Here is a 27067-nt window from a genome sequence, read left to right as displayed (position 1 = left end):
ATATATATTTTTTTCTTACAAAGTCTCATATTCCACTAACTTGTGACAAAAAATAAAGTTTTGCATGAACTCACCATACCCCTCACGGAATACCTTGGGGTGTCTTCTTTCCAAAATGGGGTCACTTGTGGGGTATTTATACTGCCCTGGCATTTTAGGGGTCCTAAAGCGTGAGAAGAAGTCTGGAATCCAAATGCGCAAAAAATGCCCTGTGAAATCGTAAAGATACTCTTTGGAATTTGGCCCCTTTGCGCACCTAGGCTGCAAAAAGTGTCACACATGTGGTATCGCCATACTCAGGAGAAGTAGAGCAATGTGTTTTGGGGTGTATTTTTACATATACCCATGCTGGGTGAGAGAAATATCTCTGTAAAAGACAACTTTTCCCATTTTTTTATACAAAGTTGTCATTTTACAGAGATATTTATCTCACCCAGCATAGGTATATGTAAAAAGACACACCAAAACACATTGCCCTACTTCTCCTGAGTACGGTGATACCACATGTGACACTTTTTTGCAGCCTAGGTGCGCAAAGGGGCCCAAATTCCAATGAGTACCTTTTAGGAGGGCATTTTTAGGCATTTGGATTCCAGACTTCTTCTCACGCTTTAGGGCCCCTAAAATGCCAGGGCAGTATAAATACCCCACATGTGACCCCATTTTGGAAAGAACACACCCCAAGGTATTCAGTGAGGGGCATGGCGAGTTCATAGAATTTTTCTTTTTTGGCACAAGTTAGCGGACATTGTTTTTTTTTTTTTCCCACAAAGTCTCCCTTTCCGCCGCTAACTTGTGACAAAAATGTCAATCTTTCATGGACTCAATATGCCCCTCAGCAATTACCTTGGGGTGTCTACTTTCTGAAATGGGGTCATTTGTGGAGTGTGTTTACTGTTCTGGCATTTTGGGCGGGGCTAAATTGTGAGCAACCCTGTAAAGCCTAAAGGTACTCGTTGGACTTTCGGCCCCTTTACGCACCTAGGCTGCAAAAAAGTGTCACACATGTGGTATCGCCGTACTCAGAAGAAGTAGGGCAATGTGTTTTGGGGTGTATTTTTACATATAACCATGCTGGGTGAGAGAAATATCTCTTTGTATAAAAAAAATGGGAAAAGTTGTCTTTTACAGAGATATTTATCTCACCCAGCATGGGTATATGTAAAAATGACACCCCAAAACACATTGCCCTACTTCTCCTGAGTACGGTGATACCACATGTGTGACACTTATTTACAGCCTAGGTGCGCAAAGGGGCCCAAATTCCTTTTAGGAGTGCATTTTTAGACATTTGGATTCCAGACTTCTTCTCACGCTTTAGGGCCCCTAAAATGCCAGGGCAGTATAAATACCCCACAAGTGACCCCATTTTGGAAAGAAGACACCCCAAGGTACTCTGTGAGGGGCATGGTGAGTTCCTAGAATATTTTTTTTTTTGGCACACGTTTGCGGAATTTTTTTATTTCTTTTTTTCTCTTACAAAGTCTCATATTCCACTAACTTGTGACAAAAAATTAAATTTTACATGAACTCGCCATGCCCCTCACGAAATACCTTGGGGTGTCTTCTTTCCAAAATGGGGTTACTTGTGGGGTATTTATACTGCCCTGGCATTTTAGGGGCCCTAAAGCCGAACTCGAGTTATTTGGCTTCCTGTAGAGTTGGGTGGGTGGCCCCGGCCGACGGAGGATCAGTGTTATACTATTTTATAAGTTCTACAATCTTCCCTTGGCGGAGGGCCCCCTACCCTGTCTTTTGTTGTCTTCCGTCATTCTCTGTCCTCTTCTGCGGTCCTCGGTGAATTCCGATGACAGATGTCGTACACACCTTAGGAAGCGGAAAAAGGCATAATACAACAGGACATGCTTTATCTTTTTTCTTTTTTCATATAAGTCCCTGGCCTAATACAAACCCAGGGATTAAAATAAATACTTCTTCATTTTTTAAATGTTTAAGGAACTTTTTAATGAATTATTTATATACAAAGTATCAGGCTGAGTTTGTAGCATTCCCACACAAAAAAACACATATATGAAAAAAACGCAGTCATGCCGCAACAAAAAAGCAACAGGTGTAATATATGCATTTATCCACTCTATGGACATAAGGACTAATGTAATAAGGATTGTACCCTTTTAGACTTACAAGTTTTAATATTAATAGCCCAAATAAGAGAGAACGAAAATAGAGAATGATCTCCACTCCAGATCTTTACTCTCACCGAATGGACAGTATAAAAGGGGTGAGATAGGCTAAATGCGGGTGACCTCTGATGACACATTCTATGTTTCTATGAAGGGGTTAGCTCTAGACTCCGAAATGCGCCGGGTGAAATATCAATGTACCCACAAGTTTTAATTTGGAAGAAATATGGTTTAAACCACCCAATTTGAAGCACTTCACCTATTGGCAGTCGCTTACACCAGTCCGTGATCTTACAGCCTGCCAGCCAGGACGTGAATACTTCATCACCACGTGAGACACTAACTCAGCTAGCACCACGTGGGATGCTGACAGCGGGGCTGAGACAGAGGACTGGACTCATAAGGATATCAGGCTGCCAGAGCGATGGGAGAGGTAACTGCGGTCAGGGTACTAATGCCAGATGGGACGCCACTGTAGGCTTACATTAGTACCGGACTGCTAACTTAACCCTGAATGATCTGTGTATACGGTATATAAATCTGATTCTTGGATGAACCACGCTCACAAATAATGGCCCCTTGAATAATGCAACGCAATTTATCCTAAGCAACATTTATACATTATTATGTGAACTGCCCGATACTGCATATCCACGAACTATTAGGAGTGATCTGCTCTACTGGATATCCACGAACTATTAGGAGTGATCTGCTCTATCACATCAAGGTATCCAGTGTTGCCAAACTAATAGGAGCAACTTATTACATTACATCGCAACCAATTGAAACAAAAGACACATATGTACAATTATAACACAAATATTTTATTAAATAATAAATATAACAACAGACCATAGACAATGATAAAATGAGTAGCAGCAGTGCAGACAAGCGCTGTGATAAGCAGCTCAGCCGCCTGACTCTGGGTAAATGAATTCAAAAGAGGAACAGGGGAACAGTGTATGCTGCACTGAGCAAGCAATATAAACCCTACCCCCAATACACGTACAAGCCTCCAACCCCCACAGATAAACATACAACAACTGCAAAATAGGAGGCAGAAAAAAGGGTGAAATAACAGTACCTATAGCTAGCCCATAAGCCAGGCATGTCAGAAGTGCGGCCCTCCAGCTGTTGCAAAACTACAACTCCCAGCATGCCTGGATAGCTTACAGCTATTAGGGCATGCTGGGAGTTGTAGTTTTGCAACAGCTGGAGGGCCGCAGTTTGGACATGCCTGCCATAAGCAGTATGGAGGGACAACAATAAAAATATACTATAACATATTGCTTAGAGTTGATAGGAGGCACAGATGGAACAAACCCAGGTCTGGCAGAGAGCGCACCCCGACGCATTAAATGTTGCAACATAGTCTCACCAACATATACTATACCGCTACAACAATTACCACCTACATTTGCAGCTGTAATTGGGTGGAAACTATCTCCTATTAATAGAGGTCGGATTCCCCATATCCGTTTTTGGACATCTTTCACTGAAAATATGATATGATTACGGATCGATTATCTTCATTTCATGTGGCCATGGACTGATTATTTATAAGTGTTTTTATTGTGCTTCAATATTGCTGTGCACAATTTAGAGGCTCCTGATCGATATTTGTAATTTTTTATAATTTGTTATTGTTTGTTACAATTACTTTTTATATTTATCTATACAGTATTAAAGGTTCCCTTCACTGTACATTATCCCTCTGAGTGTTTCCAGTTATAGAGTGCCTGTCAATTTTTTGTATCTATTTGTGGACATTTGTTAGTAATACTAGAGGATCGCTTAGGTGAACAGATGGCTAATTCACTTTTAACCTGTTCAGGACAAAGCCAGTTTCAGCAACAACGTTTTCATGTTTTTCTCCCTGCTTTCCAAAAGCCATAACTTTTTTATTTTTTCATCAACATTCTTATAAGGGGTATGTTTTTTTTTTTATTGCCACCATTTAATCTTCCATACAGCATAATGTATTCCACAACAACAACAAAAAAATATTTGTGGGGTTGAATCATTTAGTAACATAACAGGCTGAAAAAAGACATCTGTCCATCCAGTTCTTTTTTTAAGTTTTTATGATGTTCACTATGTGATAAAATTTAAACCCAATTTAGTGGGTCAGTACAATGTCAGTGATACAGTATAGATATAGTTTTTGTTATGTTTTACTAATGTAAAAAATAAAATAAAATCAGACTTTTTATAAAAATAACTAGCAGAAGGACCCGGCTTTGCACAGGTATATTTAATCTATTTCATGTAATGTTTGTGTGTGTCGTTAAAAGATATTGACAGTGTCCCCCATAACAGGGCCCTCTGCAGCACCCCGACCCTTTAACAGTGAACTCCACAGTTCCCCCCCCCCCCCCACACACACACACAGTGCCCCGCCACTTTAAAATGGGACCTCCACAGCAGCCCATCCCCTTAACTTTAACCTTCACATCAGCCTGCCCCTTTAACTGAGTTTCACAGAACTCCACTCCCTTGACAGTGTCCTCCTCAGGGGCTCATTCCCTACAATCTGCCCTTCTAAAGTGAAACGCTTGTTAATCGGCTGAAACAGTCGTTCATGCAGGTAACTAAATTATTGTTTCTGGGCAGCAGGTCGTGCTGTCTAAACAGCGATCTGCTGCCCAACAACAATTCAGCTGTATGAGAACAAGCAATCATAATAGCTGACCCTCATCTTCATACTGTGGAGGAGATCGCTGCATGTAAAAGCAGCACTTCAACTCCACTTAATGAGCAGCCGGTTGTCAGGAAGGAACGCTCCCTCCCCGATAATCCGCTGCTCCTCTGCCCGTCTAAATCCTCCTTTAGATATTGATGAACTATCTTCAGGGCAAGTCATCAATATCAGATCAATGAGGTCTGACACCCATCAATTTTCAGCACCAGTATATTGCAGCTCAGCACCCATTCACTTAAAATGGAGCTGGGCTGCAGTACCCCAGCAATGCCACTACAAAGTGGATAGAGCCTTCTGCCTTTGCCATGTGTTTGACCACCTCCAATCTGATATCTTATTTCTTATAAGCTCCAGAAACCCCCCTGGGTAAATCCACAGCCGCTAAACTATTCACACAGATGGTCAGCTTGGATTCAAGTCTATTTTACATTGTACAGGTGAAACTCGAAAAATTAGAATATCGTGCAAAGTTCATTTATTTCAGTAATACAGCTTAAAATGTGAAACTAATATATGAGATAGACTCATTACATGCAAAGCGAGATATTTCAAACCTTTATTTGTTATAATTTTGATGATTATAGTTTATAGCTTATGAAACCCCAAAGTCACAATTTTGAGGTACCCTTTGATCAGAGGATATGGATTAATTAGCTGACTAGAGTGTGACACTTTGAGCCTAGAATATTGAACCTTTTCACAAAATTCTAATTTCTAAGCTACATTAATGCAATTCCTTTTAATTTTGGATTACTGAAATAAATGGACTTTTGCACGATATTCAAATTTTTAGAGTTTCACCTGTATATTAATGCACTTTTAGTTATAATTCCTATCCCCATTAGCCGTTTAATTTTTCATCCTTCCCAATCCACCTCCATTGAGGACTTTTGTTATCTTTATATTGGTTCTCCAAACCCTTATTGCAGGGGTAGGCAACCTCCGGCACTCCAGCTGTTGTGAAACTACAACTCCCAGCATGCATACTTGCTATGCTCCTCTGAGAACTCTCATAGAAATGAATGAAGCATGCTGGGAATTGAAGTTTCAGAACAGCTGGAGTGCCGAAGGTTGCTGATCCCTGCCTTATTGTATCCTGACATGTGCAACTCTTTATTTTTGCTTCATAAACAATATTAAAGGGGTATTCTCATCTTGGACATTGGGGGCACCCATCTCTGGGACCCGCACCTTTACTTAGAGCGAAGCCCGCAAAGTTCCGGAGAGTGCATCATGGATGCGAGGCCGCCTTCTATTCATTCCTATGGGAGTGCTCAAAATAACCAAGCACTCGCTTGGCTATTTCCGTCAGCCCCATAGAAGTGAATAGAGCAGTGGCTGCTCCTGCGCTGTGCACTTCCCATTCATTTCAATGGGACTTCCGAAAATAGCCAAGCGTGCTGCTCTGCTATTTTTTCGGAGCTCCTATAGGCACGGATGAAAGGTGGCTGCGTATGCGCAGTGTGCCGTCCAGTACTTTTCAGGCTCCGTTCTAAGTATAGTTGCTCTGGGACCCGCACCTATCAGACATTGAGGGCATATCACTGTTCGAGATGGGAATATCTTTTGAAACAAGCTTAAAAGAATAAAATGTGCATTTAGAAAAAGGATTAATCTCAAGTTTATGTTTAAACTTATGATGAAATGTCCAAAGCAGAAGGAAATGTACCAAGCCTACCCATTGCTAAAACAAACTGTTTAACAGAAATGAGGAAACTAAAGGTATTTTTGCAAACAATAAATTTCAGAATTGACGTTAACAAGAAACATGCTTAGTAGTGTTGATCGAGCACCAAAGTGCTTGGGTGCTCAGGTGCTCAAGTAGAACACCTCGGGATGCTCGGGTGCTCGGTAGAAGTCAATGGGAGAACCCGAGCATTAAACCAGGCACCCCCTTCTCTGAAGAGGGGAGGGTGCCTGGTTCATAGGAAAAGGTCAGAAATTGATGGAAACACCACTGAAATGGTTCAGGAACAGCATGGGGAGGATGTCTGGATGCATCTTGGACTCCCAGGTCGCTGCTGGGAATGATGTTGTCCGAGAAGTACGCCACTTTTACAGACTGACAATAATACGCACAAAACAGAAGATCGATTTTAGAGGAAAAATTGTTAGGAAACATTCTTTCCTGTATAATTACTTGTATATAGTGAAAGGGCTGCCAAAAATTACAAGGAACCAGCACTCCAATACAACTTTTATTACACATAAAAGAGGGCATCATACACACCCCTGAAAAATTATGATTGATGGCCTGCTGGTGACCCTCAAAAACATTAGGAGCAAAGGCCTGCTGTGACCCTCTAAAACATTAGGGGCGAGGGCATGCTGCTGAGCTGAACATCTAAAACATTAGGGGTGAGGGTCTGCTGCTGAGCTAACCATCTAAAATATTAGGGGTGAAGGTCTGCTGCTAAGCTGACTCTCTAAAACATTAGGGGCGAGTGCCTGCTGCTGAGCTGACCATCGAAAAAATTATGGTTGAGGGTCTGCTGCTGAGCTGACTCTCTAAAACATTAGGGCAAGGGCCTGTTGCTGATCTGACCATGGAAAAAATTATGGGCGAGGGCCTGCTGCTGAACTGACCATCGAAAAAATTATGGTAGGGGGTCTGCTGCTGAGCTGACTCTCTAAAACATTAGGGGTGAGTGCCTGCTGCTGATCTGACCATGGAAAAAATTATGGGTGAGGGACTGCTGCTGAGCTGACCATCGAAAAAATTATGGTTGAGGGCCTGCTACTGAGCTGACCCTCTAAAACATTAGGAGCGAGGACAGCCTAATAAGCATGGAGGAGGAGGAAGAGAAAAGGAAGATTAAACCATATGCCCGTTTTTGTGGTGGAAGGGGTGCATGGGAATACAGTGTATTCAATACATCATAAAAGCCACATTTAAAGTGCCTTTATGCTCATCCAATTTCCTCTGGTGGAGTAGAGAAGTCAGGGGCAATCCAGTCCCATTAGGTGTGTGCAAGAATTTTTGAGGGTTCGACCTGATTTTCCGGGTTCATTGTTGGTACATCGGGACGGGTCAGCTTTGTCTCGATTTCAATTTGTTTGCGTTTGAGTCTCATTCTTTTAGGATTGGTGCTGCGACTAAGGCAGCTAGATGGGGTTTGGGTGAGGATGCTATCAAGCGGGTTGGTCATTGGGAGTCAGTGTGCTATCGCTCGTATATTCGTCCTCATATGTTGTAAATGCTGTGTTTGGGAGCGATGTTATGAGGTTCCCGTTTTGGTGCTACTCAGTCGGCAAGTCTAATTGTGTTTGTTTGTAGGGTCATCACCGTGCTTGGCATGGATTCTTGGACATTGGGGAGCTTTGCGTGTGGACGTGAGGAGGAACGGAAGGCAATTGGGTTTCCAACCCGACGAGTTACAAGTGTGGTGGATTGGTTTGCGTGGGCTTTAATGGGGAAGGGTGCTTCAGGAATTTCATGCTTCTGTTTCTTTTGACAGGCCCCCTGATATTTTGGTTTTGCATGTTGGTGGGAACAATTTAGGGGTTCGCAGTTCTAGAGAGGTAATTAGGGACATTAAACTGGACCTGTTGGTATGGTGTGATTTTCCAGGGTTGTTGGTTGTGTTGTCTGAGGTGGTTGCTCGGAGAGCTTGGCATTTTGCGAGATCTGTGGAATGGATTAATAAGGTGCGGGTGAAGTTGAATAAGGAAGTTGGGCGTTTTGTGCGGCGTCACAGCGGAATTGTGGTACGCCATAGGGAATTGGAGGCAGCCTCGTCTCAGTTCCTGAGGGATGACGGGGTACATCTTAACGGTGTGGGAATGGACTTATGGGCATTGGGGCTTAAAGAGGGCTTGGAGACGGCCCTTAGGGTGTGGCAGGAAGCCCATAGGTGAGTTGTGTCACCTCTGGTCGTTTGTGGAATGTTAATGGAGGGTCGTGGAAGACAATGCAAGGTTTTAATAGGTGCATGACAAGTTGGAGCATGCATCTCATGAGGTTCGGTAACCTGGTGGATAGGGCTCCTGTTTGGGCAAAAGGGGCCCACAGGGGTAGATGGAACTATAATTTGGAGGATTTGTTGCCCTTGAGTCAGTGACCACGGCCATGGATAAGGTGGCATGACGAGTGGAGGTGAAGAGTGAAGAATATAGCTGGCCTGGTTGCCTTCTAGGATCCTATTACTAGGTTTGGAATGTTATTACATTTTGATATGCTATATGTTCATTATTATTATCGTAAAAAAGTTGGTGAATAATTTACTGTTTTTAATAAATTGGGCCGGGAAGGCTTTTCTCCAAGAATTTATCTCTGTGTGTTAATTTAGGGTGAGAGAGTGGTAAGTAGGTAGGTATGGTGTATGACTGAAGGGATCTTCCACCCTAGTTAGTCATGAGAGCAACGGAGCGGGGGCGCAGCTATAGCTTAGTGTAGCCTGACTTAGGGGGAAGTTGGAGGCAGGAAGGGGTTAATTTGGCCTCAAGCTAGCTATGGCCCTTGGGATAAGAGGTGGTGCATGTGATTCACTGGCTGTATATAATCTGGGGAGGGGAGGGACCTCCCACCATTGTCCAGTACTAGTTAGCAAAGTTTCCCACCCACCCTCCCTGTTAGGAGGTGATGTTAGGGTATTTACACGGGCATGTTAATGGAGGGTCCTGGAAGCCAATGCAAGCTTTTAATAGGTGCATGACAAGTTGGAGCGTGCATCTCATGAGGTTCGGTAAGCTTGTGGATGGGGCTTCTGTTTGGGCAAAAGGGGCCAACAGGCGTTGATGGAACTATAATTTGGAGGATTTGGTGCCATTGGGTCAGTGACAGTGGCCAAGGGTAAGGTGGCATGACGAGTGGAGGTGAAGAGTGTTGAACATAGCTTGCCTGGCTGCCTTCTAGGATCCTATTACTAGGTTAGGAATGTTATTACATTTTGATATGTTATGTGTTCATTATTATTATCATGAAAAAGTTGGTGAATAATGTACTGTTTTTAATAAATTGGGCCGTGAAGGCTTTTCTCCAAGAATTTATCTCTGTGTGTTAATTTAGGGTGCAGGAGTGGTAAGTAGGTAGGTATGGTGTATGACTGAAGGGATCTTTGATCCTAGTAAGTCATAGGACAGGGCAAGTTCAGATGAAAGAATTGCTAAAAAACCGAGGTATACTGTAAGGCCTCTTTCACACGAGCGTGACGGGTTAGGTCCGGATGCGTTCAATGAAACTCGCACCATTTTGCAAGCTAATTTAGTCAGTTTTGTCTGCGATTGCATTCAGTTGTTCAGTTTTTTCAGTGCGGGTGCAATGCGTTTTGAAAAACTGAAGGTTTACAAACAACATCTCTTAGCAATCATCAGTGAAAAACGCATCGCACCCGGACTTGCTTCAGGATGCAATGCGTTTTTCACTGTAGCTCCATTCACTTCTATGGGGCCATGACTGCTTGAAAAACGTAGAATATAGAAAATGCTCCGTTTTTCATGCAACGCAGAACTGATGCATGGAAAAAAACACTCAAGTACACAGACCTACTGAAATAAATGGGTCAGGATTCAGTGCCGTTGCTATGCGTTCATGTGACGCATTGCACCTGCGCGGAAAACTCGCTTGTGTGAAAGAGGCCTTGAATTGTTTCATGATTCCACTTTTTTTTTTCTTACACTGTTTGACAAATATCATAAGTAAGTGTATATTTGGTGTATGTATTGATCCAAGTAATGACTTTATATTTTATTTATAATTAATAAAAAATTTCCAACAAGCTGATCACGTTTTCTAACCTCCAGCAATCAGATATTGCCCAGGGAAGCTTCATCTGGACATTTGTTTTCCTTGCAGCATAGGATAATTTGGCGTAACTTGCTGGTCATTCTTTTTTGTGTCCAGCCATGTAATGCATGGACAGTCCAGGTCTGCCGGAGCAGGACTTGTCCTTACATAGTACATATGGACTTGAGTTGTCATGATAGGACGACTTATTTTCAGGGATTTCTCATATTTAGAATTGATGGATTATACCTAGGATATGCCATCCCAACTCTTGAATCCCTATTGATCATACACTGATGGCATAGAATGCCAATTTTCTAAATGAAAGATTTATATATTTGTTCTTTCTTGCACAAAAGCATTATAAAAAGTAAAGTCTGTTATACTTCTTGCCCATTTTAACTCTATATCTGGTCAGACTTTTGAACTAGCCTTAGGGAAAAAAAAGCAGCTTATCAGCAGTTTTGGTAGAAAAAAAAAACTTGTATTCTCCATAATGCTGGATCATCTGTTCGCAGAACTATTGTACCATTTCTCTATTATTCCTCCTGTAAATATATGATTACATTGACAACTAGGTGTTACTATTCCTCTAGTCCAGTGGTATCAAACTTATGGCACGGGTGCCAGAGGAGGCACTCAGAGCCCTCTATGTGAGCATCCGCATCCTGGAAAAAGTCTTTTCCTGCCATTCATCGTTGGAGAGCACACTATGAAGAGCACAGGCAGCGCGTTAAATGTCGGCAGGCTATTGTAGCTAAATTATAAAGTACATGGAAGATACTGTATACTATATTGGTATTCAGGTTAATTTGCTGAGTTGGCACTTGGCGATAAAGTGGCTTTGGGTTACAGTTTGGGCATTTGGTCTGTAAAAGGTTTTCCATCACTGCTCTAGTCAATAAAGTGTGTCACTACAACTCTGGACCTGTCAGCATTAATTGTTAAGTGTTAGACTGTGTGGGGACCTACTTCAATGACAAGTGGAATGGTAGCACCCAGTTGTCCAGTCATACGTTTCCAGGCGGGATAAAAGAGGAATGGAACAGCACACATTTCTAAGAAAAGATGCATCAGCATTAGGCCTCATGCACACGACCGTTTATTTTTGCGGTCCGCAAAAACGGGTTCCGTAGTTCCGTGATCCGTGTCCGTTTTTTCTTCCGTGGTTCTTTCTTGATTTTTGGAGGATCCACGGACATGAAGGAAAAAGTAGTTTTGGTGTCCGCCTGGCCGTGCGGAGCCAAACAGATCCATCCTGACTTACAATGCAAGTCAATGGGGACGGATCCGTTTGACGTTGACACAATATGGTGCAATTGCAAACTGATCCGTCCCCCATTGACTTTCAATGTAAAGTCAGGAGTCCCTATTAATATACCATAGGATAGGAGTTTTCTCCAATCTGATGGTATATTTTAACTTGAAGTGTCCCCATCACCATGGGAACGCCTCTATGTTAGACTATACAATCGGATTTTAGTTAGATCGTCAAAACTCAGATCCGACAGTATATTCTAACACAGAGGCATTCCCATAGTGATGGGGACGCTTCAAGTTAGAATATACTAAGAACTGTGTACATGACTGCCCCCTGCTGCCTGGCAGCATCCCAATCTCTTACAGGGGGCGGTGATCAGCACAATTAACCCCTCAGGTGCCTGCACCTGAGGGGTTAATTGTGCGGATCACAGCACCCTGTAAGAGATCAGGTGCTGCCAGGCAGCAGGGGGCAGTCATGTACACAGTTCGTAGTATATTCTAACTTGAAGCGTCCCCATCACCATGGGAACGCCTCTGTGTTAGAATATACTGTCGGATCTGAGTTTTCACGAAGTGAAAACTCAGCTCTGAAAAATCTTTTATGCGGACGGATCTTTGGATCCGTCTGTATGAAAGTAGCCTACGGACACGGATCACTGACGCGGATGAAAATCTTTTGTGCATCCGTGTTTTTTCACGAACCTATTGACTTGAATGGGTCCGTGAACCGTTGTCCGTCAAAAAATAGGACAGGTCCTATTTTTTGGATGGACAGGAAACATGGATCACGGACGCGGATGAACAACGGTGCATTTTGAAAGTCAATGGGTCCACAGAAAATCACGGAAAATGGAACAACGAACACGGATGCACACAACGGTCGTGTGCATGAGGCCTTACTCTTAGGCCCCTTTCACACGGGCGAGATTTCCGCGCGGGAGCGATGCGTGAGGTGAACGCATTGCACCCGCACTGAATCCGGACCCATTCATTTCTATGGGGCTGTGCACATGAGCAGTGATTTTCACGCATCACTTGTGCGTTGCGTGAAAATCGCAGCATGCTCCTCTTTGTGTGTTTTTCACGTAACACAGGCTCCATAGAAATGAATGGGGTTGCGTGAAAATCGCAAGCATCCGCAAGCAAGTGCGGATGCGGTGCGATTTTCATGCACGGTTGCTAGGTGACGATCGGGATTGGGACCCGATCATTATTATTTTCCCTTATAACATGGTTATAAGGGAAAATAATAGCATTCTGAATACAGAATGCTAAGTAAAATAGGGCTGGAGGGGTTAAAAAAAATTAAAAATAATTTAACTCACCTTAATCCACTTGTTAGCGCAGCCGCCATCTCTTCTGTCTTCATCTGTGAGGAAAAGGACCTTTGATGACGTCACTACGCTCATCACATGGTCATTCACATGGTCCATCACCATGGTTAACTTATTTAAAAAAAAATAATATTTTACTTAGCATTCTGTATTCGGAATGCTAATATTTTCCCTTATAACCATGTTATATGGGAAAATAATACAATCTACACAACCTTGAACCCGAACCTGAACTTCTGTGAAGATGTTCGGGTCTGGGTACCACATTCAGTTTTTTATCACGCTCATGCAAAACACATTGCACCTGCGCGATAAAAACTGAACAACGGAACGCAATCGCAGTCAAAACTGACTGCAATTGCGTACCTACTCGCGCGGGTGTGCTGCAATGCACCGAGGAGCCATCCGGACCTAATCCGGACACGCCTGTGTGAAAGAGGCCTTACTGTTTTAGCAAGTTATAGAGACGTCTAAATCAAAATTAGGAATGAATATAATTTATATACTTTCCATGGAGTAATTAAGAGAAACACAGTAATACAAAATTGGAATTTTATTATAAAACTGAAATAAATGTTTAATAACACTAACATAAATCATAAATGCCACCATACAATATTTTGACTTTGGAAATAGGTTTTTCTGTATAGAAACATTTATTTGCAATATTTTACAAATGGATGTGCCAAGTGTGTATCACATCAAAATTCTAGTAGAGAACTGATGACTCAACCACTGGTGTTCTGTTACTCACAAGAAATAGAGAACAACAGAGGATTGTTAAGTACCGGCATGGGAGCGACAGGGGAATGGTAAGGCCGGTATGCATTATTTTACCATTTTACCCCATTCTGAGCCTTTTTTTTTAATATAAAATATTAACTGCATAAACAGCACCATTCATTTATTCTTTTAGTGAATAATCAAATGGGAACACATTGAGTTTTTGATACCCTGGGTCTTGGTGAGCTGCCCCCGAAATAATAGGGAGAAACTGTGTGCAGCATTGGCACAACATGCTTAAAGCCCAGTTGTTTCCAAATGCTCAACCATCATGTCATACAATTTCCCACTACTGCATCTAAACATAGGAGGAAAAATGGGAGGATGAAGTTTTTCACTTTTTATGACTTTGTATACTGCATGGCCAAATTTCATTACTTTAATCTTGCAGTGAGTATAGACTTTATATGTTGGGGTATATGTTGGACCATAAAGGAGATAACAAAATACTTTCTTTTAATTTTTGCCTCAATCAACTGCAAATGTACAAAATCGTGAAAATGGTTTATGTTGATGTGAGCAGAATTTAAAAACTAATTAAATTAAAGGGAACCTGTCAGCAGCATATTGCCGGTATTACCTTAAAGTGTAACTGTCATATTTTTTTATTTGCTAGTTTATTAGAGCTAGGCATGTATACCTGAGTTAGTCTGTCAATGATTGCCTAAAGATCTGTAATTGCCTAATAACAGCTTTCATCAATGTCCCCTGTCCCTTTCCACTGATCCCTCAAAAGACCATTGCTATGGATTCTCTGTCTTCCCTTTAGTATAAACAGAAGACAGATGGGCATTGAATGCCTGCATTAGACTTCAGAGTAAAGAGGCGTGTCTCTCAGTAATCCAATCTGATTGGCTGGCAGGAAGCTGCTAGCTACAGCAAGTGTGTATGTGACGTGAAGGAAGGCAGTTTTGGCCTCAGAGAACTGGCAGAGGAGCCATCTTGAGAAGGTCCTCATATTGTAGGGGTTAAAACAGCCATAACTAAGGCAAAAACTCAAGGAAAACAGTGGTATGTGAAGAAACTAAAGATTGCTTTATGCATAATGCTGCATGACCGTTACACTCTAAACTTTCACGTTGTCCTAATTGTGTTCTTTTACAAATGCAGAGAAAAATAACTTCCCCTACCATGGTCTGATAATTAGTAGTGATGAGCAGCAGGGGCAATATTCGAATTTGCAATATTTTACGAATATTTGGTCAAATATTTGTCATAAATTCGCCATTATTTTCTTGATTGCGAAAATCGGGTGTAATCTGCGCGCAATACAGGGGTGGGACACTTTTGCTACATTTTTCAAGCTGCTAGAAGTTTCTGGAGACTAGAGAAAATGGTTGGCACGGCAGAGCATTACAATATTTGTGATTGCGCAAATCGGCAATTAATGATGCGCATATTTTGGCGCAATATGTGCAACTTCCCATTTGATCAGGTCTGACTACATATCACTGATTGGTGCACTAAGTATTGTTGTGACATCACAGCACTATATCTGTAGCATCTATGTATGGACGGCAGAACCTCTCACACTACCTAACACCCTGCACTGGAAACTATCAGCTACACTATATCAGGATATAACCTACACTGACTAGTCTCCCACTAACTATCTGTATATATATATACCGTATGAGCTAACTAACTGACTATCTAATGTAATGACACACAAAGCACAGAGCACAGCAATGTCACTACTCTCTCTCTCTCTCTCTCTCAGAACTGCGAAAAACTGCAGAAAATGGCTGCTGGGGAGGTTCTTATATAGTAAGGGGTAGGCAGCTTTCCTATTGGTTGCTAGGGATGTTGCTAAGCTCAGACAAAGACATTGCAGCCTTCTCATTGACCCACAAGCAAGAAGCAGGGAGGGATCATAGGTTCAGATGAAAAATAAATCTAGAATATTCGAAAATACGAATATATATCACTATATTCTAAATATTCATGAATTCTCGAAGTGGCGATATTCGCAATTAAAATTTGTGCAATTCGAATATTCGCGCCCAACACTAATAATTAGCACTAAAGTTCCTCTGAGAAAAGAGTTCCATGCCAAACTCCCTCCACTTGTCTGTTCACTGACACTATCACAGGCAATGTCATCCCCTGGCCTCCTATTGCGTGTGATTGGAAACGTCAATCAATAGGCACGGAGCGGGATATAGAGGTGGCAATCTTGAGGCAGGCCACTTTCACGTCAAAGCACTAATTTGCATACAACAGGAGTGGGAAATTTAAGATGTTTTTCATTGCATTTACAATTCACAAGAATTGAAAAAAACGTACATCAGGGACAACATAAAAGGATTTCTAAGGCAATGCCTCCAGTTTGCAGGGCAATCTTCTGTTGACAGGTTCCCTTTATTGAATATTCTATATTTGTGATGGCTAACCTCTGGCTCTCCAGCTGTGTTAAAACTACAACTCCCAAGATACCCACTTGCTTGGTAGTTCTCAGAACTCCACAGAAATAAATGGAGCATACTGGGAGTTGTAGTTTCACCACAGCTGGAGTGCCGGAGGTTAGCCATCAAAACATTAACTTAACATGTCTATATTTGTTTTATATACTAACTTCAGTACCAGAAAACAGCTGAAAAATTATGAATTAAATAGAAAGATTATTTTCTCATTTTAAGCAACAAGAGTCTAACACACTACCAGCCTTATAAACAATTATCATACTTTACACTGCAAATAAACTGATCTTGTAATATCATTTACATAACATTACATCCCAAAACACTAAAATGGCCATATATAAAGAAAATCAGAAGTCAGCGCATTATTTTTTTGTGGTTGTGGCAACTATTTTTGCAAAAGTGACAACTAGAGATGAGCAAATTGCTGAAAATTTGACTTGGCTTTAATTCAGCCAAATTGGTCAACCTGTTCAATTCGGGACCAAATCAATTATACTCCAATCAAAAGTGCTGGAATTGGCCTGGAAATTTGTGTATGAGACGCTGAGGTCTTCTAGTAATTCTGGGTCACATTTATTAAGACCAGCGTTTTAGACGCCGGTCTTAATAAGCCCCTGCGTTGGTGGTGGATCTGCCAGAGTTATGAAGAGGCGTCGGCCTCTACATAAATTTGGCGTATCCACGGTCAATTCGAAATGTAAGACAGCTTCCTTGCTGTCTTACATTTAGCCCATCTTCTATGCCTAAATGAGATGGGTGATGAACGAGACGGGCCTGCCGGCGTGCTCCATATATACGCCACAAAAGTTGCGTGTATCTATTCGTAAATGACCCCATCTATTTTTCTTCTCTCTAGTCTCTCTTTTTTTTGTGTGTGTGAGTCTCTCTCTCTTACCCCAAAATGCATATCAATCAATTCATACTGGAATTTTTTATAAAATTTGTTTCCCTTCTCTAGTGACAACAGGAAGGCAGCCATATTGGCTGTGAGCTTGTGATTTTGTATAATATTCTAAGCAACTAGCAGAAAACCAGTCACCTTGTTATTTGTTGAACATACTGACAGACTTAATCATTAGCTATTGAGAAGATGATGAAAAGAATGCCAACAAATATGGCTTCACATTCTGTTCCTCTACTTTTGCAAACATGGCTACCACAGCAAAGTAAAATCTATTAACATAGAACCATATAGTACTAGTACTGGAGGCTTTCATTTTTATCAGATTGCTCCCAATGCAGGGCTATAAAGCATGTCTATAGTGATAAAAAAAAAGTTGACAACTAAAGCTCTGTCACCAGGACACAATACCTTGTAGGGCTAGTACAGCTGAATGTAATGATACGTTTCACTTAGTGATCTGTTGCTTCATTCTTGAGAAAAACTACTTTAAATCCACATGCAAATGCGAAGTTAAGTGCAATGAGGGTAAGTCTAAGAAACTGGGTGCACCCTTGCTCCTCTGTCAGCCCTTCCCTTTTCCTTTTGACTCACAGGACCAGGTGAGATGACTATGCACAATACGAACCTGCCAATATCAATCAAGAAGGAGAGAAGGGTATGGCAGAGGAAGCAGAGGGGCAAGGGTGGACAGAGTTGCTTGGGCATGCCCTCAGCACACTTAACTGCTCATTTGCATGTGGATTAAAAGTACAAAAAAGTGAACGGTATCATTACATGAAGCTGAGGTAGCCCTACAAGACATTGGGAGAGATTTATCAAAACTGGTGTAAAGTAGAACTGGCTTAGATGCCCATAGCAACCCATCAGATTCCATGTTTTATTTTCCAAAGGAGCTGTGAAAAATGAAACATGGAATTTGATTGGTTGCTATGGGCAACTAAGCCAGTTTTCCTTTACACCAGTTTTGGTCTAACAGTGAATTTCCTGGTGACAGACTCCCTTTCAAGAGCCTTTACACCGGCAGATGGAAACAGTTTACATTATGTTGACAGCACATCTCCTGTTTACATGGGGAAATGTGCTGCCAACGGGCAAGCATCTTAATGCACTCATCAAAGAACCAATTAGGAGACACTTACAGACTTTTAAAGGGGTTGTCTCACTTCAGTAAGTGGCATTCATCATGTAGAGAAAGTTAATACAAGGAACTTACTAATGTATTGTGATTGTCCATATTGCCTCCTTTGCTGGCCGGATTCATTTCATTCATCACATTACACACTGCTTGTTTCCATGGTTACAAGCACCCTGCAATCTATCAGTGCTGGTCGTGCTTGCACACTATATAAAATAGAGCCGGCCTCCCTTGCGGCTGAGACTGTTGGAGAGCACGTGGGCTGGTGCTTTTTCCTATAGAGTGCAAGCACGGCCACCTCTGCTAGATTACAGGATGGCGTAACCATGGAAAAGAGCAGTGTATAATGTGATGGAAATATGAATCCAGACAGCAAACAAGGCAATATGGATAATAACAATACATTAGTAAGTACCTTGTATTACCTTTCTCTACATAATAAATGCCATTTGCTGAAGTGAGAATACCCCTTTAAGGTATTTGTTCACTTAGCTGTTTTCTTAACGCCAATTAATTTCTGGGAACATGCATGGTTGATTGTATCAAAACTGTACCAACACTGCATTGTGTGGACCAGCAGTAGAGCCATAGTCATAGCCTTGTCACTTAGTGTAATATTGATCATAAAGAAGCATATGTAATGATTATAGACACTGTATCAAATGTTATGTTCTGCCATTATACCTTACCTGATTCTAATTCTTGATAAGAGACAGAGTATGCCTCTAGGAAGTTTTATTAAACTGAAGAAATGCATATACATTCATACAGTCAGCTTCTAATATACATTAATATGTAATAAGATCACCACAACTCCAAAGTAAAAAAATAAAAATCACACCTGCCCACCCAAAAAAATTCTAGAGGTGTTGTATAAAAGTACTTAAAATGTTCTATTTGAAAAAAAGCTGTGGTAGTACCATCAGTGATGAGAATGAGGTTAGCCCTTCTTCTTTCCTTATCTACGGCTTGATAAAAATTATTATATGAAACTGGTATGAAATGAATATTTGACAAACCTAAAGTGGAATTTATTTGTACTTCGGTGCAAAGTACATTTTCTAAGCCATGTGAAAAATAGGTAATGTTGGCTGATTTAAGATCCAAGGGTCAAGAATCAGGTACCTTCCATAAAGTCTAATATACTGAAGCAATCTTAAAACAGTGCTTCTATAGAATGTTTCCCAGTGATTAAACATTACGAACAATTTCCTTCATGCTTCATTCTGCTGTTTCATTCTCATGAGTACAACATGGTTCTTCTTCTTTCTCTGGTATAGTACACATGCAATAACTGTACAAACAGTTGCTACGCAACATAAAACAATTATTGCTGCAACAACTCCAACCAGCCTGCTTCCACCACGTTCTTTATTTTTAGTGATTATGTCTGATTCTGTGGTGTCCAAAATATCATCATCATAGAGTTGCCAGATTGTCCTGTTATTTTTGTTTCTGCTATTGTTGTACTGGTAACATGTTTGGGCTCTTCAGAACTTTGTGACAGGGACAGTAGTACTTTCTTCATAAATAGATATTGTTTGTTCCTCTTCTGGTGCAACTGTAGATCCCAAAGATAATAGTTCTTCTTCATCTAGCTCAGCTATGGGCATACCTACGAAGGGAGGACTTATACACACAAGCTGGCCTTGGTTTCCAAGTTTTATCAGATTATGAGTAATCCAGTTCTTCAGGGGAAAAATGTGAGCATCACATTTCCATGGGTTATTGAACAGTCTTATTTCTTTTACATGTGTTAGAGTGTCCAAAAATTCTTCTGGCAGGTTCTCTAGAGAATTGTTTTGCAACTGTATGGTCATTAACGTGTCCAAGTTTCTAAACATCCCTGCAGGAAGATGTTCAATCTTATTGCTGTGAAGAGAAATATTCTGCAACTTGGGCATGCCCTGGAGAACATCTTCATTTAAAGTGGATAGTGCATTGGTATGCAGTGAAAGCTCCAGGAGCTCATCTAAGCCATTGAAGGCATTTGCAGAGATGGACTGGATTTTATTTCTGGATATAATTAGCAATTGTATTTGTGTTAGATTGGAGAAGGCATTATCCACAAGTTCTTCAAGGAAGTTATCATATAACCAGAGTTCCTTTAGTTTTGGCATTGGACCCAAACACCCCAGTGGAAATGTGTTTAATGGAATTTTCAAATAAAGTTAGTTTAGAGAGTTCTGGCAAATTCATAAATAATCCTCGGGGCAGTGATGTGATCATGTTATTTGATAAGTATATTTTCTGTAAATTAGGGTTGTTGGAGAACATATCAGCAGATATTTGACTTATCTGATTACTTTGCAGTGCAACTTCTTGTAGACTTGTAAGTGTTTTCAGTAAACCTTCAGGGATATCTTTGAGCTGATTTTCATACACTCTCAAAGCTTGAAGCTTAGTGACTTTTTCCAGAGTTTTGAGGTGTAGACGTGTAAGATTATTTTTAGCTAAATTCAGCTTTAAAAGTCCACTCATCTGATCAAAGGCTCCTCTTGGTATGACTCGAAGATTGTTTCCCAATAAGTTGAGCTCCTTCACGTTAACTAGTGGAGCAAAAAGTGATGGGTGAATCTGACTAATCAGGTTGTTTGATATAATGAGAGTTTCCAGTTTGGCGAGGTTTTTAAATAAACTTCCAGGCAATTCTTGCAGTTTATTGCTGGCCAAACTTAAGTATCTCAGAGATATTAGGTTGTTGAATGCATTAGGAGCTAAAACAGATAACAGTTCATTTTTTTCAATTCTCAAGATTAACAGAGATGTCATGTTTTCCAAGACACCATCTTCAATTTCAGTGACTTCAGTGCTTCTTATCTGAAGGTTTTTGATGTTCTGAGGGATAGAACGTGGGATCTCAAAAATATCTGCTCCGAAACAGTCCACTTGACCATCTCGAAGGCATTTGCATTCTTTAGGGCACTGGCTGTAGACCAGATGACTCATAAGGTAAAGTACAATTCCAAAAAGGTGACCTTTCCACATTGTTATCTAGAAAAGAAAGGGAAGAATGTTGCATTTAATCTTTCATATTCATATTTAAGAATAAGCAAGTTTTCTAATTTGTGTGATATACCGTAAGTTCTTAAAGGGGTTGTCTCAGTTCCGCAAATAGCATTTAATTATATAGAGAAAATTAATACAAACCACTTACTAATGTAGTTATTATCCATATTGCTTCCTTCCACATTATACACTGCTCATTTCCATGGTTACAACCATCCTGCAGTCCATCAACAGTGGTTGTGCTTGCACACTATAGGAATAAGCGCTGGCCTATTTGGGGCCAGGGACTGTGGGAGGACACAAAGGCTAGTGTTTTTCCTACAATGTACAAGCACGACCACCACTGATGGAGCCTCTTAATATATTTGTTGCAGCCATAATGTCTCTGCCCCAGAAACTGAAATTTACACTGGCTAGGGGCTTCAGTTATAATTTGACAGTTTTTTTTTGGCATTTATTATATGAAATGTGTCAGCCCAAGGTGGCTCCGCCCCTTCTGCTAGCTGTTTTTGAAGAAAGTGGCAAAAGAGGTGTAGAAACTCAAAAACATACACTTTTGTGCACAATTCCGCTTGTGCAAAACTTTGAGACTTTTGTACACCTGGCAACTGGCATTCACATTTTGCAAATTACCTCTACTGTCTATTAAACAATAAAACCAAATACATGGTTTTGCTAATTATCCTTATTCAAAAAGTTCATAAAGGTGCCAATAACTATTTAAGAGATTTAGAAGTAACATAAAATAATGATATTTAAACATAAAGGTGTAATTTATCCATAAATTCGGTGGGGATCTGACTGCAGGAGCCCCCACCAATCGCGAAAACAGGGATTCCATTCTGATGGAGTGGCAGGCTGAGCTTACGCCCTGACACTCCATTCATTCTCTATGGGATTGCGAGAAATAGTCAAGCACTGCACTCAACTGTCTTCAGCAGTCCCATAGAGAATGGATTGGCAGGAAGAGTGCTCTGCCTGTTGCTCCATCAGAACGAGGGAGCAAGACCCGAGATTGTAGGGGTCCCAGCAGTTGGACCCCAACCAATTAGAGAACACATACATGCACTACATAGTGCAGTGCTAGCGCTGGCAAATGTGATTCATCTCCTTATAACAACGAACTACATTTAAGTTCATATTCTTCATACTAGGTAAAAAAATGGGCGTGATGTAAATCGTTACTATTAGTGTTGAGTGAATCGAACTCCACAAAGTTGAATTAGATCGAAATTTAAGGGAAAATTCAATTTGCCGCAATGCCAAATTTCCCTGTGTTTTGTGGTAGCGAAATGATTTTCCCTAAATGGTGGTAAAAAAAACAAAAAAAAAAACATACTTAGCTCATCCATTTGAGCGCGAAGAGCGGACCATCCCCATCTTTATTGAAGATTGTCATCTTGATCTTCAATCAAGATGGTGCCAGCCGGATCTTTGCGATCAAATGGATGAGCTAAGTATGATTTGATTTGATTTTTTATTTTACACTGTATTATTGCTGTCAGATGCCATGATCAGCTATGAATGCGGCATCTGAGGGGTGCAATGACGGGGAGCGGCACAATTTGTTTTTCTTTTTAAATTCAGTGAAGCAGCCGAATCAGAATTTTTACATATTTCGCTCATCACTAGCTGCTAGGAATAAAAGGCTACATTTTTATGTAGACTTGTTTTCCAGCTACATTAATTATGTGGTTTAATATAAATAAGAAGGGGGTCTATAATGCAGCTTATAATAAAGATTCATCGGGAATGTGGCAAACATATTCTTTAACAATTTCAGGGAGTGATACATGAATAATATATAATAAGAACACTGCTCTCAAATTACAGCCAGTGTGTGCCTTATCTGCAGGTTTACAGCATTTGCTGTGTCCAAGAAACTAAAGTTTTGCTGTCTCTATCATGTCAGACAAGCCAGGGGAAGGGATAGGAAAAGAAAACATGTCTAATGCAGGCCACATGTATCTCAGACTGAGCTTCCAGCTGCATTTAATACAGACATCCATGTTCTTTCAAGATAAAAATAGAGCAGGGATCAGCCAACTTGTAGCACGTGATAAGCATTAGTTGTCCTTAATGTGCTTCTCCATGCAAACATCCTTGATGGAAATCTCTTGTCTCACATTGTCTTGGTATTGCTTTAGATCCTGGTCCAATACCGATCACAGGTTCATGCAAGGACTCTTCAGCCATCCAGTTACCAATTACATACATTCCTAATAAAGTGCTGATTTATAGTGATGTTTGATTAATACTGATGACAAGCTTTGGACCACCACAGTTTGATATTGATGACCTATCCAAGTGGTGGCGAACCTATGGCATGGGTGCCAGAGGTGGCACTTAGAGCCCTCCCTGTGGGCACCCACGCCCTGGAAAAAATCTAATATGCCTTAGACTTTTCCTGTCATTCATCAGCGCAGGGCACACTATGAACAGCACAGGCAGTGCACTGAATGTAGGCAGGCTATTATAGCTAAGTGATAAAGTACATGGAAGATATACTGTATTAGACTGTGATAAATAAGTGGGTTTTGGGTTGCAGTTTGGGCACTCGGTCTCTAAAACGTTCGCCATCACTGACCTATCCTAAGAATAGGCCGTCAACATTAGCATCCTGGAAAAACCCTTTAATCAGAGTAAAAAAAAATGGAACATTTCTCAAGCCAAGAAGGTATGGAGGTCTAAAGACTTAGCTTGCAATGATGTGCAGGGCTATAAATGCTTCACAGGTGTAGTGGGCCGAGGGTTCTGAAACTGAATGGGGGGGGGGGGGACTGTTTTCGGCTGTAATTAGTGGTCTTTGAGACTATCTTATGAATTACTAAGAGTAACAATGCTGCTGTTAGCGGGAGGAGGGTGGTTTAGGGTACAATACTGCTGTCAGTGAGGGAGAGGTGGATAAGGGTAACAATACTGTTGTCAGTGTTGCTGCACTGTGGTGTTTGGTGCTGCTGGGAGGTATTGTGTATTACATCTTGGTGTTTGGTGCTGCTGGTGTTATGTTATGGATTAAAGGTGCCATGTGGTAGGGAATCTGCCCATCAGTGCACATTAATATAAACTACAGCACAACCTTCATTTGATAGTTTGTACCTGATACACGTTTTTACTTTTAGTCATCCGGAATGCCAAAATTATAAATTATGAGCTACCATGTATACAAACATCTGCCAATGTGTCAGTGATTTGCTGTGGAGAGTTAGATGTAGTTAAAGGACAGCAGCGCTGTGTGGTCTTAGGAAGGACTGCAGCAGCGCTGTGTAGCCTTAGAAAGGACCGCAGCAACGCTGTGTAGCCTTAGACAGAACGACAGCAGCACTGTGTAGCCTTAGACAGGATGACAGCAGCGCTGTGTAGCCTAAGTGTCATGGTCTTACCTTCTGCTGTTCTCCTTCGTTTGACATGTGCTGGCGGCCATCTTGGTTTCTGGGTTTCTTGTAGCCTCCCACCCTGCGGCTTCTCCTTCCCACTGGGAGGAGCTGGATGCCTAGCTCATATATATAGGAGGTCTGTGGCTTCAGTTCCTTGCTTGGTCCTCCTGTGTTCACATGCTTCTAAGACTGCTGCTGCTTCTGGTTCCTGATCCTGGCTTCGTCTGACTACCCTGCTGGTTCCTGATCCAGGCTTCGTCTGACTACCCTGCTGGTTCCTGATCCAGGCTTCGTCTGACTACCCTTCTGGTTCCTGACCTCTGGCTTCGCAAGACCCTGCTTCGGTTTAGCCATCCGTTTGGACTTTTGCCTTACAGCTTGATTTTCAATAAAGCCTTCTTATTTCCACTTATCTCTTGTTGTACGTCTGGTTCATGGTTCCATGACATTAGGACCAAGCCATGAATTCTGACGGTACAGGGCCATCCTCGCTACCTACGCTGGTTGCCAGACTTGATCAGCAGGATCACCTGTTGGGTCGGTTCGCTGTGGCGTTGCAAACCCTGCTTGAACGCACGGCTCATTTAGCTTCCGTTGCCGATGGGTCGGTTGTCGCTCCTGGGCCCGCTCCTACTGCCGCTCCGGTTGTTGCGCCAGAGTCTACCCCGACACCTGTTGCTGCGCCTGCAGTGTTTCGGGGTATGACCGGTTCTGCCCCCCTTCCACAGCGCTTTGGGGGAGAGCCAACTCAGTGCCGAGGTTTCCTTAACCAGGTGGGCATTTATTTCGAGTTGCTGCCACATGCCTTTCCTACTGAGAGATCAAAGGTGGGCTTCTTGATCTCGCTGCTCTCGGACAAGGCCTTGGCCTGGGCCAGCCCTTTATGGGAGAACAACAATCCGGTGGTTGCCGAGTTTTCCGGTTTTGTTGCTTCTCTTCGGAAGGTATTCGATGTGCCGGCTCGTGCTGCCTCTGCTGCGAAGCTCTTTATGTCCATCAGACAGGGTTCACGATCCGTAGCTGAATACGCCATTGAGTTTCGTACCCTGGCAGCAGAGGTGGGCTGGAATAATGAGGCTCTGGTCGCTGCTTTCTCTCATGGTCTCTCGGATGCCTTGAAGGATGAGGTTGCAGCTAAGGACCTACCAGTGGAGCTCGAGTCTCTTATTTCTTTCCTGATTTTGATTGACACCAGACTCAGGGAGAGACCTTCCTTTAAGGAGAGCCTGCGGAGGTCTTCTAACAGATTGGCGCCTACGTTTGCTGTCCCACCCGTGCCTCCCTCTCCTCCCACGCCTCCTGGGGATGACTTGTCTGGGGGTGAACCCATGCAGCTGGGGTTTGCTCGCCTGTCCGAGGGGGAGAGGGTACTCCGGAGACGCGAGGGCCGATGCATGTACTGTGGTCTCGGTGGGCATTTTCGGTTGGCATGCCCGAACCGTCCGGGAAACGCTCGCACCTGAGATCCTGTCGGGGGCAGATCTTGGGTGGAGTCTCCTCGTCCCCGGTTTCCCGTGTTGACAAACCACTGATTACTGTTGTCCTCTCCTGGGTCGGGGGCTCGGTGACGACCCAGGCGTTGGTGGACTCTCAGGGCCGTTCCTAGGGTCACAGGCGCCTGGGTGCAGAAATATTTCTGGCGCCCCCACATGGGCGTGGTTATCTTACTAACTCCTCCCCTTTACAATGTTTCTATGGCAACAACATCAGCCCCACGAATCGGCGGCTCGGCTTAAAAAAAAAAAAGTAAAAAAAAAAAAAAGTCCCGGCGGCTCGTTCGGCCAGGGCCGGACTGGGGATAAAAACCAGCCCTGGAAAAAGTTGCACACCAGCCCCACAGCATTGCGTCATTATTTACTTGTTTATAATAGGAGAAAGCATTCATTTTAAAACACGTGTGTAAACACGAATATGAACTTTGCCCCACGATAGCTCTTTTGTAGAACCCCCATAAAAACTTACAGTTACTTGACTTGGCCCTTGGGGATCTCGGACGCCACTTCAACACTTTGGCCGGGGGCTCGGCGGAGCTGATGTTGTGCTTTAACCTAATGAGAAAGATTTCATAATAAGGATTTGGAGAAAGGGCAGAGTGATAGCAGAGCAGGGAGAGGCTGGTGCTGCTACTAGGGGGTCATACCATGGGGGAGTAATAAAGCCCACCATAATGCCCCCCCAGTAGTAATAATTCTCCTTATAATATGCAAAACATTTGTAATGCCCCCAGTTGAGCTAATGTTCCCATAATGTGCCAATATAAAATACCCCT

The 27067-nt window shown here is 42.1% G+C and overlaps 1 protein-coding gene across 1 annotated transcript; it reads right to left on the bottom strand.

Annotated features, from left to right (window-relative positions):
* Window positions 1–19132: 19132 nt before the first annotated feature.
* Window positions 19133–26808, bottom strand: LOC122934471 (leucine-rich repeat-containing protein 15-like). The gene is given in 4 exon segments (XM_044289953.1): window positions 19133–20538; window positions 20540–21406; window positions 24593–24594; window positions 26761–26808. Coding segments are annotated over 2 exon segments (1773 nt in total). The 5' UTR covers window positions 21401–21406; window positions 24593–24594; window positions 26761–26808; the 3' UTR covers window positions 19133–19626.
* Window positions 26809–27067: the final 259 nt, after the last annotated feature.

Source organism: Bufo gargarizans, chromosome 4 (genome assembly GCF_014858855.1).
Source record: "Bufo gargarizans isolate SCDJY-AF-19 chromosome 4, ASM1485885v1, whole genome shotgun sequence".
In the NCBI taxonomy this organism is placed as follows: Eukaryota; Metazoa; Chordata; class Amphibia; order Anura; family Bufonidae; genus Bufo; species Bufo gargarizans.
This window is presented reverse-complemented; position numbering and strand designations above follow the sequence as displayed.